This window comes from Belonocnema kinseyi, chromosome 2, assembly GCF_010883055.1.
Source record: "Belonocnema kinseyi isolate 2016_QV_RU_SX_M_011 chromosome 2, B_treatae_v1, whole genome shotgun sequence".
Classification (NCBI taxonomy): Eukaryota; Metazoa; Arthropoda; class Insecta; order Hymenoptera; family Cynipidae; genus Belonocnema; species Belonocnema kinseyi.
Genome location: NC_046658.1, coordinates 63521446 through 63541036, shown reverse-complemented (window position 1 = coordinate 63541036; position 19591 = coordinate 63521446). Strand labels below are relative to the sequence as shown.

The 19591-nt window shown below is 31.5% G+C and overlaps 1 protein-coding gene across 1 annotated transcript in view; it reads right to left on the bottom strand.

Annotated features, from left to right (window-relative positions):
- LOC117182692 overlaps window positions 1-19591 on the bottom strand; it is a 57047-nt gene that overhangs the window by 33399 nt on the left and 4057 nt on the right. Inside the window, exons 2-3 of the mRNA XM_033375796.1 lie at window positions 12899-13319; window positions 4991-5246 (exon numbers count right to left, since the gene is read on the bottom strand). Of these exons, the coding sequence (XP_033231687.1) occupies window positions 4991-5246; window positions 12899-13319 (677 nt within the window). The remainder of the gene's footprint in view (window positions 1-4990; window positions 5247-12898; window positions 13320-19591) is intronic.

The window sequence follows — 19591 nt, the reverse complement described above, 5'->3', positions numbered from 1 at the left end:
ATATATAATTTAGACGTTAAAAAAGGATAAGGCTGCTCAGTAGACCGTATGTGTAAATTTCAAATTATAAAAAGAACATTGGAAATGAGCAAATTCAGTTTATGGAAAAACGACAAAAGTTGCAATAAAATATTTAACAACAAATCTTTTTCAAAGAATTCGCATTTTTTAAAAGAGACAATGAAAATACGCCTGTTTTAATACTAAATGTAAGTTATAAATTATAATAATATGAATTTATGGGAATGATATAAAATTGCAGGGAGAAACTCGAGTGTGAAGCACGAGATACGCGATGAGAATGTTTTCGTTGAAGCCGAAGGAGCTTTAACAAAAGAAAATTCACAATCACCAAATTACTGTTTGCGATACTTTCACCTTCAGTTTTAAAAAGTCTATTTAGAAAGATCGAGCGTGTACCGCGAGTTAAATACATTACCGAGCGCGAAGTGCGAGCTAAATATAATATCAAGCGCGAGAACCAACAGTTGCGCGATTGTTTTATTTTTATTTTTTTGGTTCACACAGAATCTATGAATATAAACTTCAAGAAACTTTTTTGTTTTTTCGTTTCAGACGAATCTGTGAGAAACTATAGTGCGGGCAATTTCACATCTCCCGGCTGAACATGTTCAACATCTGCACTTACAATAAAAAATGTTATGCATATTTATAGCTGAAGAAATTTTTTTTTCTTCGTTAAAAAGTGTCTTAATAAACCATAAAAGTTTTGATAAGATTCGTTATATTCTTCATCTCCCAAAATTCATCTGTTTAGTTAGAAATTGATCTGTTTTGCTGAAAATTCCTTTTTTTTTATTGAAAAATTTTTTTGGTAATTCAAAACTTACCTATTCCGTTTTCGTCGAAATTGTTTCTTTTTAAAGTAAAAATTCAATGTTTTCTAAACATTAAAACATTTTCTTGAAAACTCGTTTTTTCCGTTCCAAATTAATGTAGTTTGGTTAAAAATTCATCTTTTTGGTTAAGAGTTCTTGTATTTTGTTGGAAATTCGTATTTTTTGGTATAGAATTAACTTTGTTAACACAATTTCATATTTTTGATTAGATAATTCTCCTTTTTTGTATAGAAAATTCGTAATTTTGTCTTGAAAGTTCAATAATTTAGTAATAAAAATGAAATATCTGGTAGAAAAATCGTTTTTTTTTAAATAATTTAAAATAAATTTTTTTTAATGAAAAGACTAACTTTTTCTTTTTTGATTAAAATGGTACTTTTCTTAGTTTAAAAATTAAATAATATCCCGATTAGTTGTTACATAAAATTCAATTAGACACATTTCCACACTTCCTCTGAAAATCGTTTTTTAATTTTAATTTTTGAGTTATTATCGCAGTTTATAATTCACCACATTCGATATACACATAATATACACATACAAAATTCAGTATAAACGTAAATCGGGATTTACTTACAGTCTTTTTTACTTCAAAAATTTTCCAAAATTGGTAACGTAGTTTATGGATGATTTAATGATAATTTGAATTTAATTTTTTTTAAATAATAAGCATAAATGTACTTTTAATTATAATACACCTAAGAAATAAGCGTTACTGAAGTGAACTTTTGAAATCTAGAATTTCAAATTATCTGCGTAGAATCAGATCCCTGACACGAAAATGCTTATTGTGCTCATTTTGCTCTGCACGTTTTGAGCAATGAACTGGAGCGTGTACGATCCTCGGAAAGGCAAGAGAAAGTTGATGATCCTCAACAAGAATGTTCATCCATAATCATCTCAGCGGCAAATTCGCTATTTCTGCCGCCTCTTAAGGTCTATTCACCTTAAATGTTGCTTCTGGTGATTTCGTACGCAAATTCTGGTGATACAATTCTTCGTCTCTTGGTAATTTGGTGTGAAAAATAGTTAAAAATTTATTTTGAATATTTTCGATACTTCTAAACTGGTTTTTATGCAAAACTGGGTATATTCTTAATCTATCTGAAATTCTATTGTAGAACAATAAATATGTTCTCATTTATGTTTCTATTTATGAAAAGAATTTCTTAATTTTAGAATTCCTGTGACTATATACATACTTTATCATACTTATCTTGTCATCGTCATTGTTACTAAGTTCATAAGTTCACGCAGAACCCGAGAAAGCATGTATTGAATTGTACTGGTGGAGACCCTTTTATTTTATTGGACACAAACGCTCCATAATTGTTAGTGAATGGAGTCGAAAGTGTAAATGCGGTTGTTTTCAATGACCCTGGCGTAATTGTATATCCCAAGAACGAAACCTAGAAAGGAGCCTCATTCAAGCGAGATTACAATAAGTATTCTTTATCAGGACCATTGATATCAAGTAACTTACTTTAAATTCCAAATTTTGTGTGTGTATATTTTAAAGTCAATGAAGTGAATTTATGAAAAAAATAATGTAAAAAAATAGAACAAACTTTAGCTGAAATATAATAATGACATATCTCATGAGGAAAATGATGTACCGTTTTATATCCAGGTTTATAGAATGGAAAAATACAACATACTTTTAAAAAGACATTTCTAATTTGATAATAATCTTAATCACTTCTTCGTCTCGCTAAAGTGAGATTAAAGTTATGACAAGTCAATTAAATTACTGCAGACATCTCTCTCATTCATCAGGTTACATCTTCATTCTTAATAATATGAAACAAGAAACTAATTACATTTTCTATTTAATTTTTTTCTCATTTATAGTGGTGCTTAATTTATAACTATTTGAGTCAGATAATGCATGAATTTAAAATTAATTATTATACTAATTATACTGAACTCTGGGAAAATTCACCCGTGAAATAAACCCATTTATTCTTGATATATTTATTTTAGTCAATTATTCTCGTAGACTATTGAATATTCCATTTCCAATTACAAGTAATGTTCTCTCAAAGTTATAAAACACAACAATGTCCACTTTCAAGTAGAATGAAAAATCTTTGAGGAAATGCGAAATGTGACCATCAACATATTCTTTAGTACATTTGCCATAATCTCTCAAACTTTAAGCACTTCCCGGACGTAATTCAGCACCAAGGTGTATCTCACGGATGAAGAGAAACAGTACAGTTAGGCGACCGAAAGAGAGACGCGATAATGGAGTGAGACTAATAACACTTGAGCGAAAGCAGCAGGATCTCCTTAGCGCATCCAGGATGTTGAAATCTATGAGGGAATTTACACTAAGATAAAAGACGAAAAAAACAGAGTAAAAAGTGTGAAACACATTTCTTGGATAAAAATTTATAAATCAATTTGTGACATACAATATTATATTATGATCCAAGGAGGAGCAAAGAGACTTTTACCATGATTGTAATTTTTACATTCTCATCATTTATGAAGAAAAAAGCATTAAAATCGTCCGAAATTTCACGCCTGAGTTTCTCAAGGGATTTCCATGTTTCGAGAATCCCTGAAGCCGAATATGGAGTTTTGGCGATGGCAGCTGTTCGTCTGTCTGTATGTACTGTGTATTTATTACTGCAAACATGACAACTCTCGAGAAAATGAACGAATCAAATCGGCATTTGCAAACTTTTTGGGGTCCTAAAAGAAAGATAAGTTTGTTAAAAAACTTTTGGGGAAGAATTAAAGCTTTTTAACATATTTAAACATTTTCCTGCAACTATTTTTTGATAGGACCTGTCTTCTTGCTTTTATGCTATGAGAAATATGCCAAATTAAAATTTTGAGCTAAACGACGCCCCTGACCGCTTGTGATAAAACGAAGTACAGGGGCCTTCCACTCTCAGAGGATAAATTCTATAGGCAGTTATAGAATCCGATGCCTCAATTATAGATAGATAGAAAGATAAACGTTTATTTTTCGGCCTGCTGACCTTAAAAAATGGACTTGCTTACACTTCCATTTTTTACAGAATTTTCTGACAACGACCTCTTAAAAAATAACATCCATCTACACATTATCTTGGAGCCGCTCGCTTTTATAGCCTGGCCTTCCTTGCTTCGCACGCATGTCGCTTCTTTCACGTTTAGCCTCGCATTGCCATCGTCTGTCTCCGCAGCTAATACCGAAGCTGTAGCTATTATTTACAATATTTAGAATTTTCTTACACCTACTTCCTTTCCTATTTACAATCTATCCTTCTCTATTCCTCTTTCTCCTTTCTTCTCTTCTTCTCCATCTCACTCAACACCACCTTTACCCATGCTATTGCCCTTTTATCTGCCGTTTCATGCAACAATACCTCCATCCTTATCCAACTTCTTTCTCTAATTTTGCATCTCCTTTCCGGCACAATTCACAATACCTCTTCCCTCTAGAAATCCAAAATCTATTATAATCCTCCATGCATCCGCATCTCATCCTCACTATAAGTTCCTGACTTCCTTGCTTTCTATTCTCATACAAATATTGCACACTCTCCCTTGGTATAATCCACACACAGTTTCCATTAAACTTTGACTATCTTATTCTCTCCTCTTCTTCTGCCTTCTTTCTTCATGCCATTCTTTTCAACTATCTCAAATACCCTCTAATCATTCTAAAATACCTTTTCCTTTCTACCTTTCTTCCCATCCCTACGTTTATTCTCCTGCCCCTACCAACACTCCGTCACCAGCTTACTTCCCCCCTCTTCTGAAATTTTATTCTCATATTTAGACGCTCGACTCCCTGTTATAATCCCTAAACTCATTCTTCCTGTCTCCCTCCAGACACTATAGTTCGGTGTATTCGTCGTCAACCCCAGTGTCCACTTTACATGCCTCTCCTGTATCCTATTTACGTCCACACTTACCTTCCACCCTCACACCTCCACTCCATAAAATGAGACACTTATCTCTAGCAAATATAACAATTTTATTCTTCTTACAAAATAATCTGCAAACAATTTACTCCCTGGTTCCCACACCTGCCTTATCACCACTTTTGACCTTCTCACTCTCTCTTTTATATGCCCATATACTTCCCTATTTCTTCAAAACAGTAAGCCCAGGTACATAAGCTTTTTTACTTCCTGTACCGCCTTTTCATTCCATCTCCACTGGCCTCCCTTATCTATCCCACCTTCTTTTCTGCAAACCATAACCTTCGAATTTTCCGCATTTAACTCTAACCTTTTCTTGTCCAAGTATCTTCTCAATCTGTTCATCATTTCCTTTAAAGCCTCTTCGCTCTTTGCTGGCAGAACTATGCCATTTGCATATGAGAGTGACCATATCCTAACTTCTCCTACCCTAACTCCTTCCACCACTCCACCTGCTAGTTTGCTTAAATATTTGTGATTAAAATTGGAAAAAGCGTTGAGTTAAGCGGACACCTTCGTCTCAACTCCCTATTCATACAAAACCCCTCAGAGACTCCCCCCTCTCACCCTATCTTTCGTCTCCTCATATACCTGTCTCTGCTCTTGTCTCTTCCATCGCCTTCCACAACCTCCCCCTACCTACCGAAGGGAACGGTCCTTCAATTTCTACAAAAAACGTGTAAATTTTTGCATCTTTTTTAGTTAATTCTCTATCCACCACGTGCTGCAAGACGCAAATATTATCGATAGTTCTCCTTCACTGCCTAAAGTCCGCCTTCGCTTCCGGCAGTATTCCTTTCCCCTCAACATCCTTCCGCAGCCTATCTGCTAACACCATCGCGTATTTTTTGTACGCCGTATTCGTTCGCGTAATTCATCTATAATTTTCCTGCCTCTCCCTATCCCCCTTTTATACAGTGGTATTGTCAACTCCTCCTTTCACTCTTTTGGTAATTCCTCCCCCTTTATACTCTTTTCACTACCCCCTCAAGCCTCTCCCTTAACTCTTGTGTGCCAAACAGTCACGCTTCGTCCTCTACCCGCCAAGCCCTGCTGCCTTAGACCTTATCAACTTCCTAGACTGCTTCTATATCTTATCATCATTCAGCTCTTGCCCATCTGCCTCCATCGTTCTTCTAACCCTCTTCCGAGTATCTAACCCCTAAAATGAATATTTAAAAAATTCCCTTCATTTCTCACTCCCTATATTCTCACTTATCCCCACCCTACGTTTTCTAAACCTATTTATTATCTTCCAGACGCCCCCTTCTATCTTAACACTTCTAAACTCCTCTTCGAGAAATTTTTCCTTTTCCTGTTCTTTCTTCTTACACATCACCCTAAACTTCTTCTTCATTTCTACGTACTTTTTACTTTTCGCGGTACTTCATTACACTTCCTGTACTTTTTTTTACCTTTCTTTTTATCATTTTACATTTCCTGTTCCATCGCGGTTTTACCATTCATTTCGTCTTCTTTCTAAATGCCTTCTTTTGCACACACCCATTCTCTTACTCTTTCAGATCCTGCCATATCTCTTCCACCGAATCCCCCTCAAAGCTTACCTTTCCCAACTGCTTCTGATACTTTTCTTTCGGCTATCTTGTCCATGATACCCTCTCCCCTAACGACCCTTTTTCCGCACCCTGCCTTTCACCACACTTCTCTTTTATCCACAAAGTTAATGGCCGATGGTCTGATTCCACCCATCCTTCAACTGCGAATTACTCTATCTCCTCCCACCCTTGAATATTCATGATCACATAATCTATCACCGATACCCCCATCTTAGTCACATACATATATTCTCTCTCTTCTTCCCCTGTTACCAAAACATTCACCATCATCTAGCCTCTATCCTTCAACCAGTCTCTTGAAATCTTCCTCTCTTCATTTATTATCTTATCCTTCAATTTCCTTTCAAAGCTCTTCCCTTCTTGGGACAGCCCCCCCACCCCCCAATTATCGCATTCCTGTCCCCATCCAGTACCATTATACCCATTTTTCGCTCTCTTATTAAGTCTTCCACCCCTTCTTTAATCATTTGATTTCCTCCTTTTTGTACACAGTCACAAACTTGTACGTTACCCCTCCTATCTTTACTGTTATCATTTTCATGCCCTCTTCTTCTCCATCTCCATGAACTTCTTCCACTAAGCCACCCCTAGCCCCTGTTATAAATCCAGCACTAGCACTTCCTTCTTACTTTACTCTGACTGCCTCCTGTAGCCTACACCTATAACCCCTTGACAACGTTGGCTCTACTCTATCCCATTACTTTCTCTCTACCTACGTCTCTATCAATCGCACCACATTAAATTCCTGAATATACCTCCAGAAATCCTAATCTTTCTTTTTTATCCCTGCTACGTTCCAGTACAGCGCCTTTAACACTCCTCGACCCTGCGTTACTCCCACCCCCCAACTTCCGCCGAAACAAATTCCCCTGCACTTCCTTCAACACCTCTTCCTCTTAGCCTTGCCATTTAGCATTATCTGCACATCCCTTTCCTTCCTCATCAAATCTTGATTGCTTTAACCTTTTTATTCTTTATCCTATTTTTTCGCATTAGCCCCAACTTTTCCTCCAAGGTGTCCAATTCCACAACTGCACTTCATTCTCCTTTCTCCCCTCTAGCCTAACTTTCCCTGCCTTACCTTTAACCCACCCTATGCTCCGGCGCCTCAATCATAGCTTTAAGTTCTAAAAAAATCCCTTTAGCCATTTCTTGATATTAGTTGACATTTCGGTTTTCTATGTCAAAAATAATATGAAAAATCGAAAATTAAAATTATGATCCATACGACGTAAGATGTCAAACAAATTTTTAATAAGGAACTTGCAGCTTTTAAAAATATACTGACTGTTTAAGTTCGGTGTCCTGTGAAATATATTGAAATATATTGCACTTGCACGGTTTTTCAAATAGTCAATTCACGTGGGCTTTACATGCCAGAAAAATAAAAAATTTCGCGCATGAGACACAAAAATACTTTTTATGCAGCTTCCACCTCGATATTTGGACTTTATATTAGGATAGGCCCAAAAAACGGAATTTCGTGCGATCAATTTATAATAGCAATCAATTTTTAGTTCTTGATGAGCTGAATATGCTAATATATTTTTAGCTGAGATGCCTCATTTCCGAAACAAGGCGGATATTATTCAAATCACAGAAAAAACGAAGGATAAAGTTTACATCGATTCCGGGTGAAAGATTCACCACAACAAAAATTAACCTTGCTGGATAAACTTAACATGAATCAAGGATAATTTCTAATTTTTAATCGTGCTAATTCCTCTACAATAGTTTAATTTATTTTGGAGAAGATATATCAGTAAAAATATTTATTTTTTTTTTCGAATTTTCTGTTGCTGATTGTACAAGTGTTACCGCCATTTGTTCACTTCATCGTGACGCAGTAGACAAGATCTGAATTATTCTCCCGAACTCAGTAAAACTGTCGCCGAAATATGTTAAATTTTTAAGCGTTTGCAAGTCTTACCTGCAACAAATTCTAACTTTTATTTTTTCTGTGTTATTTTCAATCTGGTCTCCTGATTTACAGCTCGAATTCACTCATAATTTGCCGTTTGCCCATTGCTGCTATAAGAATGCCATAGCAGTCGACAGATTTTATTCCATCGCAATTCAATAAAATTGAAATTGAATACAACAATTTTTTCTTATTTTTAATTTTTCGCAATCTTTAAATGTCAAATAGGTACTTCCATGAGGTTTTCTGACATACTACATATAGAAGAAAATTAGTGACTGTAAGAATTCATTTTTCTTATATCTTACGCTTTAATTCAATTTTTTCAATTTTGAATACGCTTAAGAAGATAAAAATATTAATGGATTCAAAAAAAAAAATTTACAGTATATTCAGTTCATGAAGAACTTACGATTTTTTCTAATTAGAAATCGATTATCAACGTTGTACATCGAAATTATTATTTAAAGCAATTGATGAATATTCGTTATAACTTAATCATCTATTTATTATCTACCATTGCGCATTACTACCTTTTTATGTACTAATGTCACCAATAAAAGTCAATAAGACAGGGTTACAATGAATACTAATGATAATTAGTTGAACTAATTTATTCTAAAATCAAGACAAAGAACGTTCTATGTACATGAGTTTTCTTTTACTCAGCGCGATTCACTAATTTAAGGACGAGCAAACACATAATATCTGGTAGATAAGTTTATCCAAGCAGTTTTTCGGCGCACAATTGACCTCGCAATAGAGAAATTGGTGTAGATATCCTTACTTTTTCTTTTGTAAGTAGAGGCTTGCTTGGAAGCTTTTTTCCAGATTTCTCAGAAATATGTGCTGGCAGGCAAATTAGAGGTATAATTATCTACGAATTTATTTACAATTCCTACGTATGTCTTGAACAAATTAATTTGTCTTTCCCTTGGGAATACAACGATATACAAAATTCAGATTTATTCAAACATGTAGATACAACCTTTATAAAAAGTATGGAAGTATTTTTCTTGATGTATTGTGCTAACCCGATGAATTGATCAGTGTGTCAATCAATTCTTATTCTTCGATCATGAGAAATATTTTCTTGAGTTATAGTATTTGATTATTCGAACTCCATATTTTCTTGTGTTGTGTAATTAATTTTAAAAAAAGTAAGTCACATTAGAAAAGTAAAAACACTTCTGGATTCGTCTAGGAAATATCTCGGTCAATTTGTTAAACAATTAAGCCATTTGTTATTTTTCTGCAATTGTTATAAATAAAGTGTGAACCGGATCTAAAAACCAAGTGCACCATTACATTCCTCTCGAAAATATCTAGATGTTCATTTTTTTGTTTATTCGTAAGCACATTTTCTAAACAATGAGAGCATTTGTTGCTCAGCGCTCTGTTGCTCCGTGACGTAGATATGGATTTCAAAGTTGTGGAATTAATTTTTAAAAAACTAAGAGTCATATAAAAAAGTGGTGCACTTTGTTTTCCGATGCGATGCATACTTTGTTTATAACAATTGAAGACAAATAACAAATGACGTAATTTTGTAACAAATTGTTTAAACAAAAAACCAAATATTTCCGAGACGAATCCAGAGGTATTTTTACTTTTTTGATATGACTGTTAGTTTTTTTTAATTAATTACACAACTTTGAAATCCATATCTGTGGCAAACTTCAACGTCGCTATTTTTTTTATTTGATAAAACTTGTAAGCTCACTGTAAGTTAAGCTGATTTATAAACGACAATAAACTAACGAGAAACGGGAAATGAGAGGAATATACGCTTCCAGTGAGCGTGAATGCGAAGTCACTAGAGTACATTCAATCTTGATGAATCTAATTATAGATGGACCTGCTTCATGTGACGAATAATAACGATACGTATTACATTTTTATTGTCTTCGAATTACATTTTTATTGTGGAGCTTCTAGATATTATTACGGAGGGATTTAGAGCATGATTTTTACGTGTGTCTTCTGCCAATTATTTAACCCGATTTTGCTTCATTTTAACACAGCGATGAAGAATGGGCTGTTAATTGCAGAACAAAAAGATTTTAATCTTATTCAGTTATCTATTTTTTTTTCTTTTATGGGCATCATTGTCTAGTTTTCTCGAACAAAACTGGACTCGTTAGGCATAAATGATATATACATGTTTTTTTATCTTCAGACATTTTTATTGCAGCTTGAGGATTTACATTAAAGATGAATAAAAAGATAAAATAATCTGAATATTTTCTCCAATTTTAAAACTTTAATGCATTAATTTTTATACGACGTGTATTAGAATCACAATGAAAAACGTTTATATTCTATTGTATGAAAATAAAAAAAATACATCTTAAAGGCTTACACACTTGAAATAAGGTACCATGCAGTTTTTATTTTTTCAATAAACTTATTTTTAGAACTAGCTCAAGGCGTAAAATATAGAATACGCGTTTGAAGCATGTACAATTACTTCCACAAGCTACAATTCTACGAGGTGAGATTGTTAAAATACTTGAATTTGGTCACTTGAAATGGGTGACTGAATCTAATCAGTCGGCATTTTTACTGTATTTTGACTTTGATGTAAAGAGACCATTGGTTATTTTATATAAAATTCTTTATTATTTTTTATTATTTTTTATAATTAAAATAATAATTGAAAATTATTTTTATTAAAATCGCCAAATTATGGAGTAACTCTTTGCAGCAATTTTTAATTCCATAAGGTATGGTGTTCAGAATATGCTTACATTTACGAGTTTTAGACAGTCAATAAATATAATTATTTGCTTCCAAAGGAAAAATTGTTCAACCTTTTATTAAATTAACTATTTAGATCAGCTTAACCAGTAGGTTATATTTTCAAAAATCGTCAATTTAGATGTTTCAATAATTTCACCTCATAGAATTATATTTTTTGGAAACAAATATCCCAAAATTTAATTTTTTTCACCAACATTATTATGAACGTTTAAAACGTTAATTATTTCTTTTGAAGCCCTAAGAGAGTTCTAAAAACATGTTTATCAAAAACAGAAAAAATACGTATATTATGTAAATGATTATATATTTTGCGGTGAATGTAATAAATAAGAAATGTTTAGGTGTCTAGGAATAAAACTTGTACGAAATTTATAATAAATAATATAATAATATCAAAGTACGTTAATACTTTTTCATTGTGAGAAATTAGAAAAAATTGTTCTATTCACTTTTGTAAACAGAGAGAGCATTGCACCTGGAAATATTATAGATATGTACATTTGTGAGTTGTCAAAAATTTCATTATTTACTAATATTCCTAAAATCGACAGTCTTTTATAATTTTTTTGATAGCTTTGGACTTTTCTTACTTCACAGTTTAAAAAAATTATATTATAATTATATGCCTGTGTAGAAAACGATAACACTTATTCCTAAAAAAATGTATGTTTACACTGGTATCTTAATATTATCTTACAATTAAACGTACGGCGGGGTCGTTATGTACCTGCTTATGTTAGGCGTAACAGGTAAACCGAGTTCTAGAATTTTTACGCATTTGCATGTCAATGACATTTCACTAGGATGTATTAATTATTTTTTTAAAGGCATTCATGTTCGATTTACCCTGACATCTTATAAAATAACTACAATTTTTCTCATGCTGTCTGTTTTAGAAAATAACGTTTTAGCCGTTGGTATTATTACATAAACTTTGTAAAATAATATCTTAACACAAATATAATTATTGGGATGATCAATGAAAGGTTTGATTAAAAATTTTGATTTTTATTATTTGATATTAAATCTTCTCATTCACCATCATGAAATACCTAAATACTTCAAAATACTAAATACTAAATATAACAATATAGTAAACCGTAAAATACGAAGGTAGCATACATTTATTACTGATACTGATGGTGATGAAAAATTAAAAATATTAATTCTGTACACATTATTTGTAGTTGTATTCAAAAAATAAAAAAAACTTAAAACATTCGCAAGTCAGTTGAGCAGGTTACATTTAATACAATTTGATTTCTGACTTCCTTTACATAATTTTATGATTTATTAGTTGAGTACATTTTGACACCTTGAATCGGAAATGGTATTCCTCGTTTCAACAACTGAATTTTTATATAAATAATTTTTTATATTACGATAAAACATTTTGTGAAAATATAAAAGAATATATTAGAGTCGATGCAGGAGAAAATCTACTTTGTAGAGAAACTTTAAAATAAAATATATTTGCGGACGGCAAAAACTATTTTGCAATGCAAAATTCGAAATTCAGTCGTATCATACTGATTAAACCTTTCGAAAACAGTTCAAAAATTGTAGTGAACGTCGCTGAAAATTTTAGTCATTTTCCACCGGGTTCATCCGTGAATTACTACTGAAATTTCACTGAATGAAGTTCCGGGAAATCATGGGCTCTATATGTTTTTTTTTTAGCTGGTCAAAAAAAACAACCGAATTTCTCACGCGTGGATCTAAAAAAACTTGTTTACAAGTCTGGCGTTATTGATTTATAAAATTGATTACGTTTGATCCTGTACTGTATATTTCGAGTCACAATATCCTCGAAGTCCTGCTGTATTCCGAAATTCAATTTACAACTTAAATTCTCATTCTTCTCTAGCCCAGACGAAATTTTTGCCATTCCTCGAGCTTTGATCCTCTTGCTCAAGTTCAGAATTTGGCTCATAAACGTTGACCACTTCGCGAATAACATGTCCATAGGGAGTGATTCCGGAACTCTGTGATCCTCCAAATGGTCGAAAAGGCAATTGCTGATAGGGATAATTACCTCCTAGCGTTTCCTGTCCGTGATCATATTCATTTAAATTTCCCCCGGTTGCCCCAGATACACCAGAAAAAATAGAATTCCATCCCAACAAACCAGTAAGTAACATTGCAACCTTCGTCAGAATCAGGGCCTTCTTGGTAACCAAGAGAAGAATTCCGAAGATCAGAGGAATCAGCGAGACTAGGTTGAACTTGAACCCCAAGAGGAAGGGTAACAGAACTTGCTTTACCAGGGTCCTACCTAGAAAGAGAGAAAGGCTATGCTATGAAAAGTTCTTGGCAATGGCCTTGAACGTGCTGCCGTCTATTGGAATATCCTCATAGCACGTTCAAGTTCAACTCAGTAGGAATCAAGGCCTTTCTTTTCCTAGGTTTACGTCCCAGCTAGATTCACGTGACTAATTTGTCGTTATTTTTATTTTTTATTATCTTTTGAGGCGTTTGAAATTTTTTTCGGGTCTTATTTTTAATGAAAAATCAGTTGGGAAAGGCAAAAATGTAATGCATGGGAAAAAACTTGATATATAAATAAATGAAGATACAATTACCATTTTCAGTAGAAAATAAACAAATAAGAAAAGCTAGAATGAAATTGCTGTCTCTTTTATAAAACAAATCTGACAAGAGAAATTTTTTGCAATTCAAAATTAGAGCGAATTAAAATCCTAATATTTCATTTACCATGAAACTTCTGAAGAAATGGTAGTTGCATCTTTCACATTTTTATTAGTTCATTACAATATTATGAAATTTAGTTTATAATAAGTCGATTACCAATCCGACACATCCAATAAAAATGTCTGGATAATAATTAAATAATCCCATAAAATTTCAATTTCTTAAATGATCTATGCATTATCATAATATAAATTCATTTAATTTAATTGAATAATCTTTCACATAAAATTTGTATAAATTGTTTAGAGTCCTAATACAGTATTTATTATTTCATTTAAACAAATATTTTGCTTTTGAAACGTAATAATATAATATCACCAGGGGAGTTTTGTTACTATCCAGTTTCCTGCGGAGTCGTAGATTCACTAGTCTGTCGTTAGATAGCGCGCACATTCGATTTCATAATTTTGAAGTCTATTTATTTTAATAATAAGTTTATAATAATAAGAAAAATTATATATAAAAATGAACTCAGAGTAATTAAAATTGAAATTGTTCTTTACTTTCATTAACAACATAATTTATAGCAGAAAACATTTAAAGAGTTCTATTCTTCCTGAATAATTACGAGGTAAATTATAAATAAAAATTCAAGAAAATCGCTGATAAAATGGAAATTAAAATAATTCCTCTGATAATTACTTCGTGAATTATTATTAATTAAATATTTCATTATGGAGATCATTTCAGATAATTAATTTTCTAATTTTAGTTCTTATATATTTATAAATTATATAAAAATAAATATATATATATATAAAGATATTTATAAATTTCCTCAAATAAATATAATGCTAGCAAGAAAATTTTTTGGAGGCGATTAAGCGACACGTATTTTTTCAATTTCACAAAAAATTCGCATTTTTCTTGCAAATAAAGATAGATTTGATTAAATATTAAAAAAATTTTGCTTGTTTTAAAATTCCCGCAAAAAGAACTAATAGCGAGAAGAACTAAAAATTTAATTTATAGAAAAAAATTCTCTTGGCCCTAAAAATTATTTGGCCTGCACATAGATTTTACCGTGTCCTCTTAATATAAGCACGAATTAAACAAAAATATTAGATAAAATAAAAAGATAGTTTTTTCCATAACATCAACTTTCTATGTATTCAAAATTTAGCCGCCAAATAAAGTCGAATTTAATAGAAACCCCCACTTTCCCGATTTAATCGAATATAATATTAATCTTATGTAAAAAAAGACATTCTGTAAGTCTTATGCAAGCCAAATAATTTTTTTGAACTCGCGAATTTCTTTGGAAAAATTTTCTTCAATCTATCATTATTTGAAAAAAATTCCAAATTTCATTAAAAAAATATGGCTGTCACGAAATGAAGTGTCCCGCATGAAACTTGTGGGATTTCTTTCTTATAGAAAAGAAAAAAGTTTCTTCAAATTAAAAAAAAATTGACACCATTTTATCAATTATGAATCTTTTCGAGATATTTCAAAACAAAAAAATGTAACTGTTATACCTACACATAATTTCGTAGATTTTTGTTTCTGAAATCGATAAAATGCGTTTCGCCTGATTTCCTCTGAAAATCGACATGTTTTCGCCAAGACATATTATGGCTTAAATTGTATGTACCTACCTGTGTGATTTAAAATAAATTGATTATATACACGAAGAAAGAAAAAATCCTGCTCAAAATAAATAAAATACAATTTCAATATACAAAAAAAATACTGTCATCCTTTTGAATTCAAAAAATAAAATTCATAAAATGTTTTTAGCTGCAAATATAGAATTTTCAATAGTTTCTCTTTCGATTATTATCAACGTTGAGGAATGCTTGGCTTAAATATACACAAGGACGCCTATATAGGATCGACTGCTTTAATCCTTCCGAGAACTGCTGGTCCATGCAGTTTCACAGCCGTGTGGCAGTGTAAACAATGGGTCACCACCAGTTTACAATATACAGTTTATGTTTATATTCTTATAAAGGGGTTCTTGTGTAGTTAGATTGGTGCCATCTTATTAGAAGGCAGATGTCGTGCCAAAATCCGACCTCTCGAAAAATACATTTTGTATGATTTTGAAGAATTGAAATAATCTTATCAGTCATTTTTTAGAAAAGACAAGTTTATTCTTTATCCAAGAATTATAAAGCTTATTGAAAAAATTATTGTAACATTATGATAATTATTGTAAATTGATTGTGTAATTGAGTTTTTTCTTACTGTCGCTTCTAATTAATATTTAAAAACTGAATCGGTTTTAATGAACGATTGCTTATTTTTAGAAAGACATAAATTTTCACAACTTATTGTCTTAGAGCTTCAAAAATAAATAAATCATGTTCAAATATGGTTTTTTTTTAATGTTTTCTTTAAAGAAATTGTTCTAAAAATTTTCATCATAGAAAAATTTGACACAATAGAGTTGCAGAGGACATTTTTCACGAAAAAATAAGCCATCATTTAATAAAATAACAATATTTCTTAACGATTGGTAAGAAGCAACAAAAAAATATTTTAATATAAAATATTGTTAAACTAATTTATTCGCAAGGTTTCGAACTGATGCATTCAAAAGAATAGTTTTTATTTGCAATATCATTAATAATATTATTTTGACACCTAAAATCAGCAAAAATGTTTGTTTCTTTGATAAATGACTCTGTGCACGAACTACCATATAAGAGTATGTCCATTAACTTTGAAATTGATTTTGCCTTTAAATTAAATACTGAAAGGTAACGCAGGACCAGAATAGAAAATCGACATGGGCATGCAAGATTTTTGAAAAAAGGTAAATAAGAATAATAATGTAATAAAAATAAAAGTGTAGGAATAAATGGAATAATAATAATGATAATAAACGCATAAGTAATAAAAATTGTTTGTAAAGATTTGACCGACTTCTGTTAAAAATAAAGCAAGTTACGACAAATTGGAATTGAAAAATGTTTACTTTATCTCCGTACACTGATTTAACTTAAAAGATAAATCTAGAAGAAAAGGTTACGACAAACACTAAGGAATTCTAAAAAATAGTAACAATTTATATTAATGGAAGCCGCAAGTCCTCAAAGTGTTTAAATGTAATAACTTGTTATAAATCCGTAATCTTGTGGTGGGTTTATGTTGAACTTTCGTTGTCATTTTTTATACCTCGTCACTCTTCCTGTTACTTAATCTTTTTTCGAATCTATAATCTTCGCTAAATAATTATGAGATTCTGATATTTTATACACATTTCCTTCATGTTAATAATCACAGTTGATTGACAAATGAAGCTCTATTAAAAAAATAAAAAATAGTATTCAATTTGTCTATTTTTAAAATCATAGATACAAAATCTGAGGCTAATATGTTTAAAAAATAATGGTGTCATCTCACCCAAATGTGAATAGAGGTCAAATAACTGGAATGGAAGTAATTACCTAAATTGGGAAACTTCTATAAAACTAGTGCTTCCTTATACTACCAGTTGATATTTAATGTCTAGCTTTTAATTTTGTGAATCGCTTTACAATTTTTCATTGTTTTTTGAAGAAAGTCATACAATATAGGTCAGCCATGTATGTGATGCAACACTGTGGTAAGTTTCAAATACGTTCTTGCAGCTGGTATGATTGTCTCTAATGGGAAGACAATCTTAATCCAGTTTTTAAACAGAAAGCAAGAAATTCATCTTTGTTAGATAGAGAATTTATAGGAATCTAACTAATGGAACTTCAATATAGATTAGAATGTGGAATTTAGAACGAAATTTGTAAAACAGTTAAGGCAAACTAAGCGTTACTTGGACAGTTAGGAAAATCTAACACATACAAACATAATTTTAAAATAAGGAATTGGAATTATTAGTACAAAAACCATTATAATAAGTGGCTAAGACATTATTCGATCGATTAAAACAAAAACATTATTAATTTTATATATAATTAATATTAATTAATATTTTTTAAGCTAGTTAGATCGCCCATTAGTGGGACAAGAATTTTGGGGTATGTCCTTAAGAGGGACACCAAAGAAGCCAATGCTGGCACAAGGAAAATCCAATGGGGCTTATTAAAATAATATGCCACAATTTACTTATTATAACAGAATACATTAAAAAGCAAGAATGGATTGTGATTACCACTCAATTCATTATTAATTCTAAAAACGTTCAAATTAGTTGATTGAAACCTTCAATTTCAACCTCAAATTTTGCTAACTGTTTAGGTAAGTAATTAAATAGTTACTCATAAATTAAATTTGTCAATAAAATTAGTAAAAATTATTACAAAATTTTCAATTATTTTTGAGCTTATAAATTTTATTATTTGGTAGAAAATTTTCTTGACTGAAAAATATGTTTTGATTAATATTTCAACTATTTCGTTGAAAATTCGTCTTTTTGGCTGAAAACTTGATCATTTTAATCATAAATTACATCTTTCTTCAACAAAAAACGCAACTGTGCATTTTTGCTCAGGAAATATGAAACTTATAATTAAAACGATACATTTGCGAACCAAAAAGACGAGTTTTCAAGAAAATAGTTCAAATGTTCATCAAAAAAGATTTGTTCGATAATATTATATAACGACAAGGGTTTGCATTTTGAACAATGTTTTTAATATGTAAATAACACAATACTGCGACATTTAATTTAAAGCACGGTAAAATTGACCGTCTCAGTAATGAAAACGCAATTGCGCAACTCGCGTTGAATTGTCCGCAAAATGAGACACCGACAGCTCGTCCTGGTTTAGGCAACTTTGCCCAGAATTTGTTCAAATGCGGTACATTAAAATATTCATAACCTATCGAATAAAATCGCTAAAAAAGTTATGAGTTTTATTCTTAAACGAAAATTTGGTTCAAGAAGGTATCTGCATTGGGGTGGGGGGGGGGGGGCAATTAGCTCAATCAATAATCAAAAACCAAATATTTTCTGGGAGGAGGTCTTTTTTGGGTATATATAACGCATAATGTGAAATAAGGAAAATGTAATTTTCTTAATTTAGGGGGGAGGGGGATTGTCCTGTTTGCCCCGGTCTGAAGCTGCCTTTGAAACGTAATAAAAATGTGCCAAAAGATGACTTTTTCGATTAGTGTAAAAAATTTCAATTATAAAATGCTGTAAGAGTTATGCGGAAAGTTTTGCAATACAACAGAAAATTGCGAATTTTGTAGCAGTGCATTCACAGATTTTGAGGAGCATTTTTCTTAATTTTTACTAAATATATAACTTTTCAGAAGAAAAATAAGTAGTGGTAATAAATTCAAAATAACTTCAAAAATAATAGAACATTTTGACTTTTATCATTTACGTTGGAATTTTAGAGATACTCAACGATATTTATTATTGTCCCAGTATTGCACATACTTTTCACGTTGTCTCATTAATGGTCGGTTCACGTTATTCGTTAAAATGAGAAATCTGGTATTTTTAAGTCAATAAATAAGTCAAATCAATAAGTCAGGAAATAATTAAAGATTTTCAAATTTATAAATATTCTCATTCTTGAGATTCACAACTGTCATCCATTTAACTTTTTAACTCTCTTTAAAACCATTGAATTGGCAAATATTTATCTCGAAACATTAATTTCAGGAAATTATCAATAAAATAAAGTTGAAGATTATGGGTCATCCCGAGAAATACATAACTCCTGCAATTATTGTCGAAAATTCCTTGCAATCACTCTCTCCACCATGTAATCACTCCAATCACTTTGCAATTTCACGGTGCAATCATGCAGTCGGTGTACACCTAATTTTGAATTTATGTACCCTTGGGGACATCCACTAATTATGTCAGGAATTTTTCTGACATTTTCAATCTCCCGCCCCTTCTACCAATTAAGATACCGTAAGATTTTATTTGCC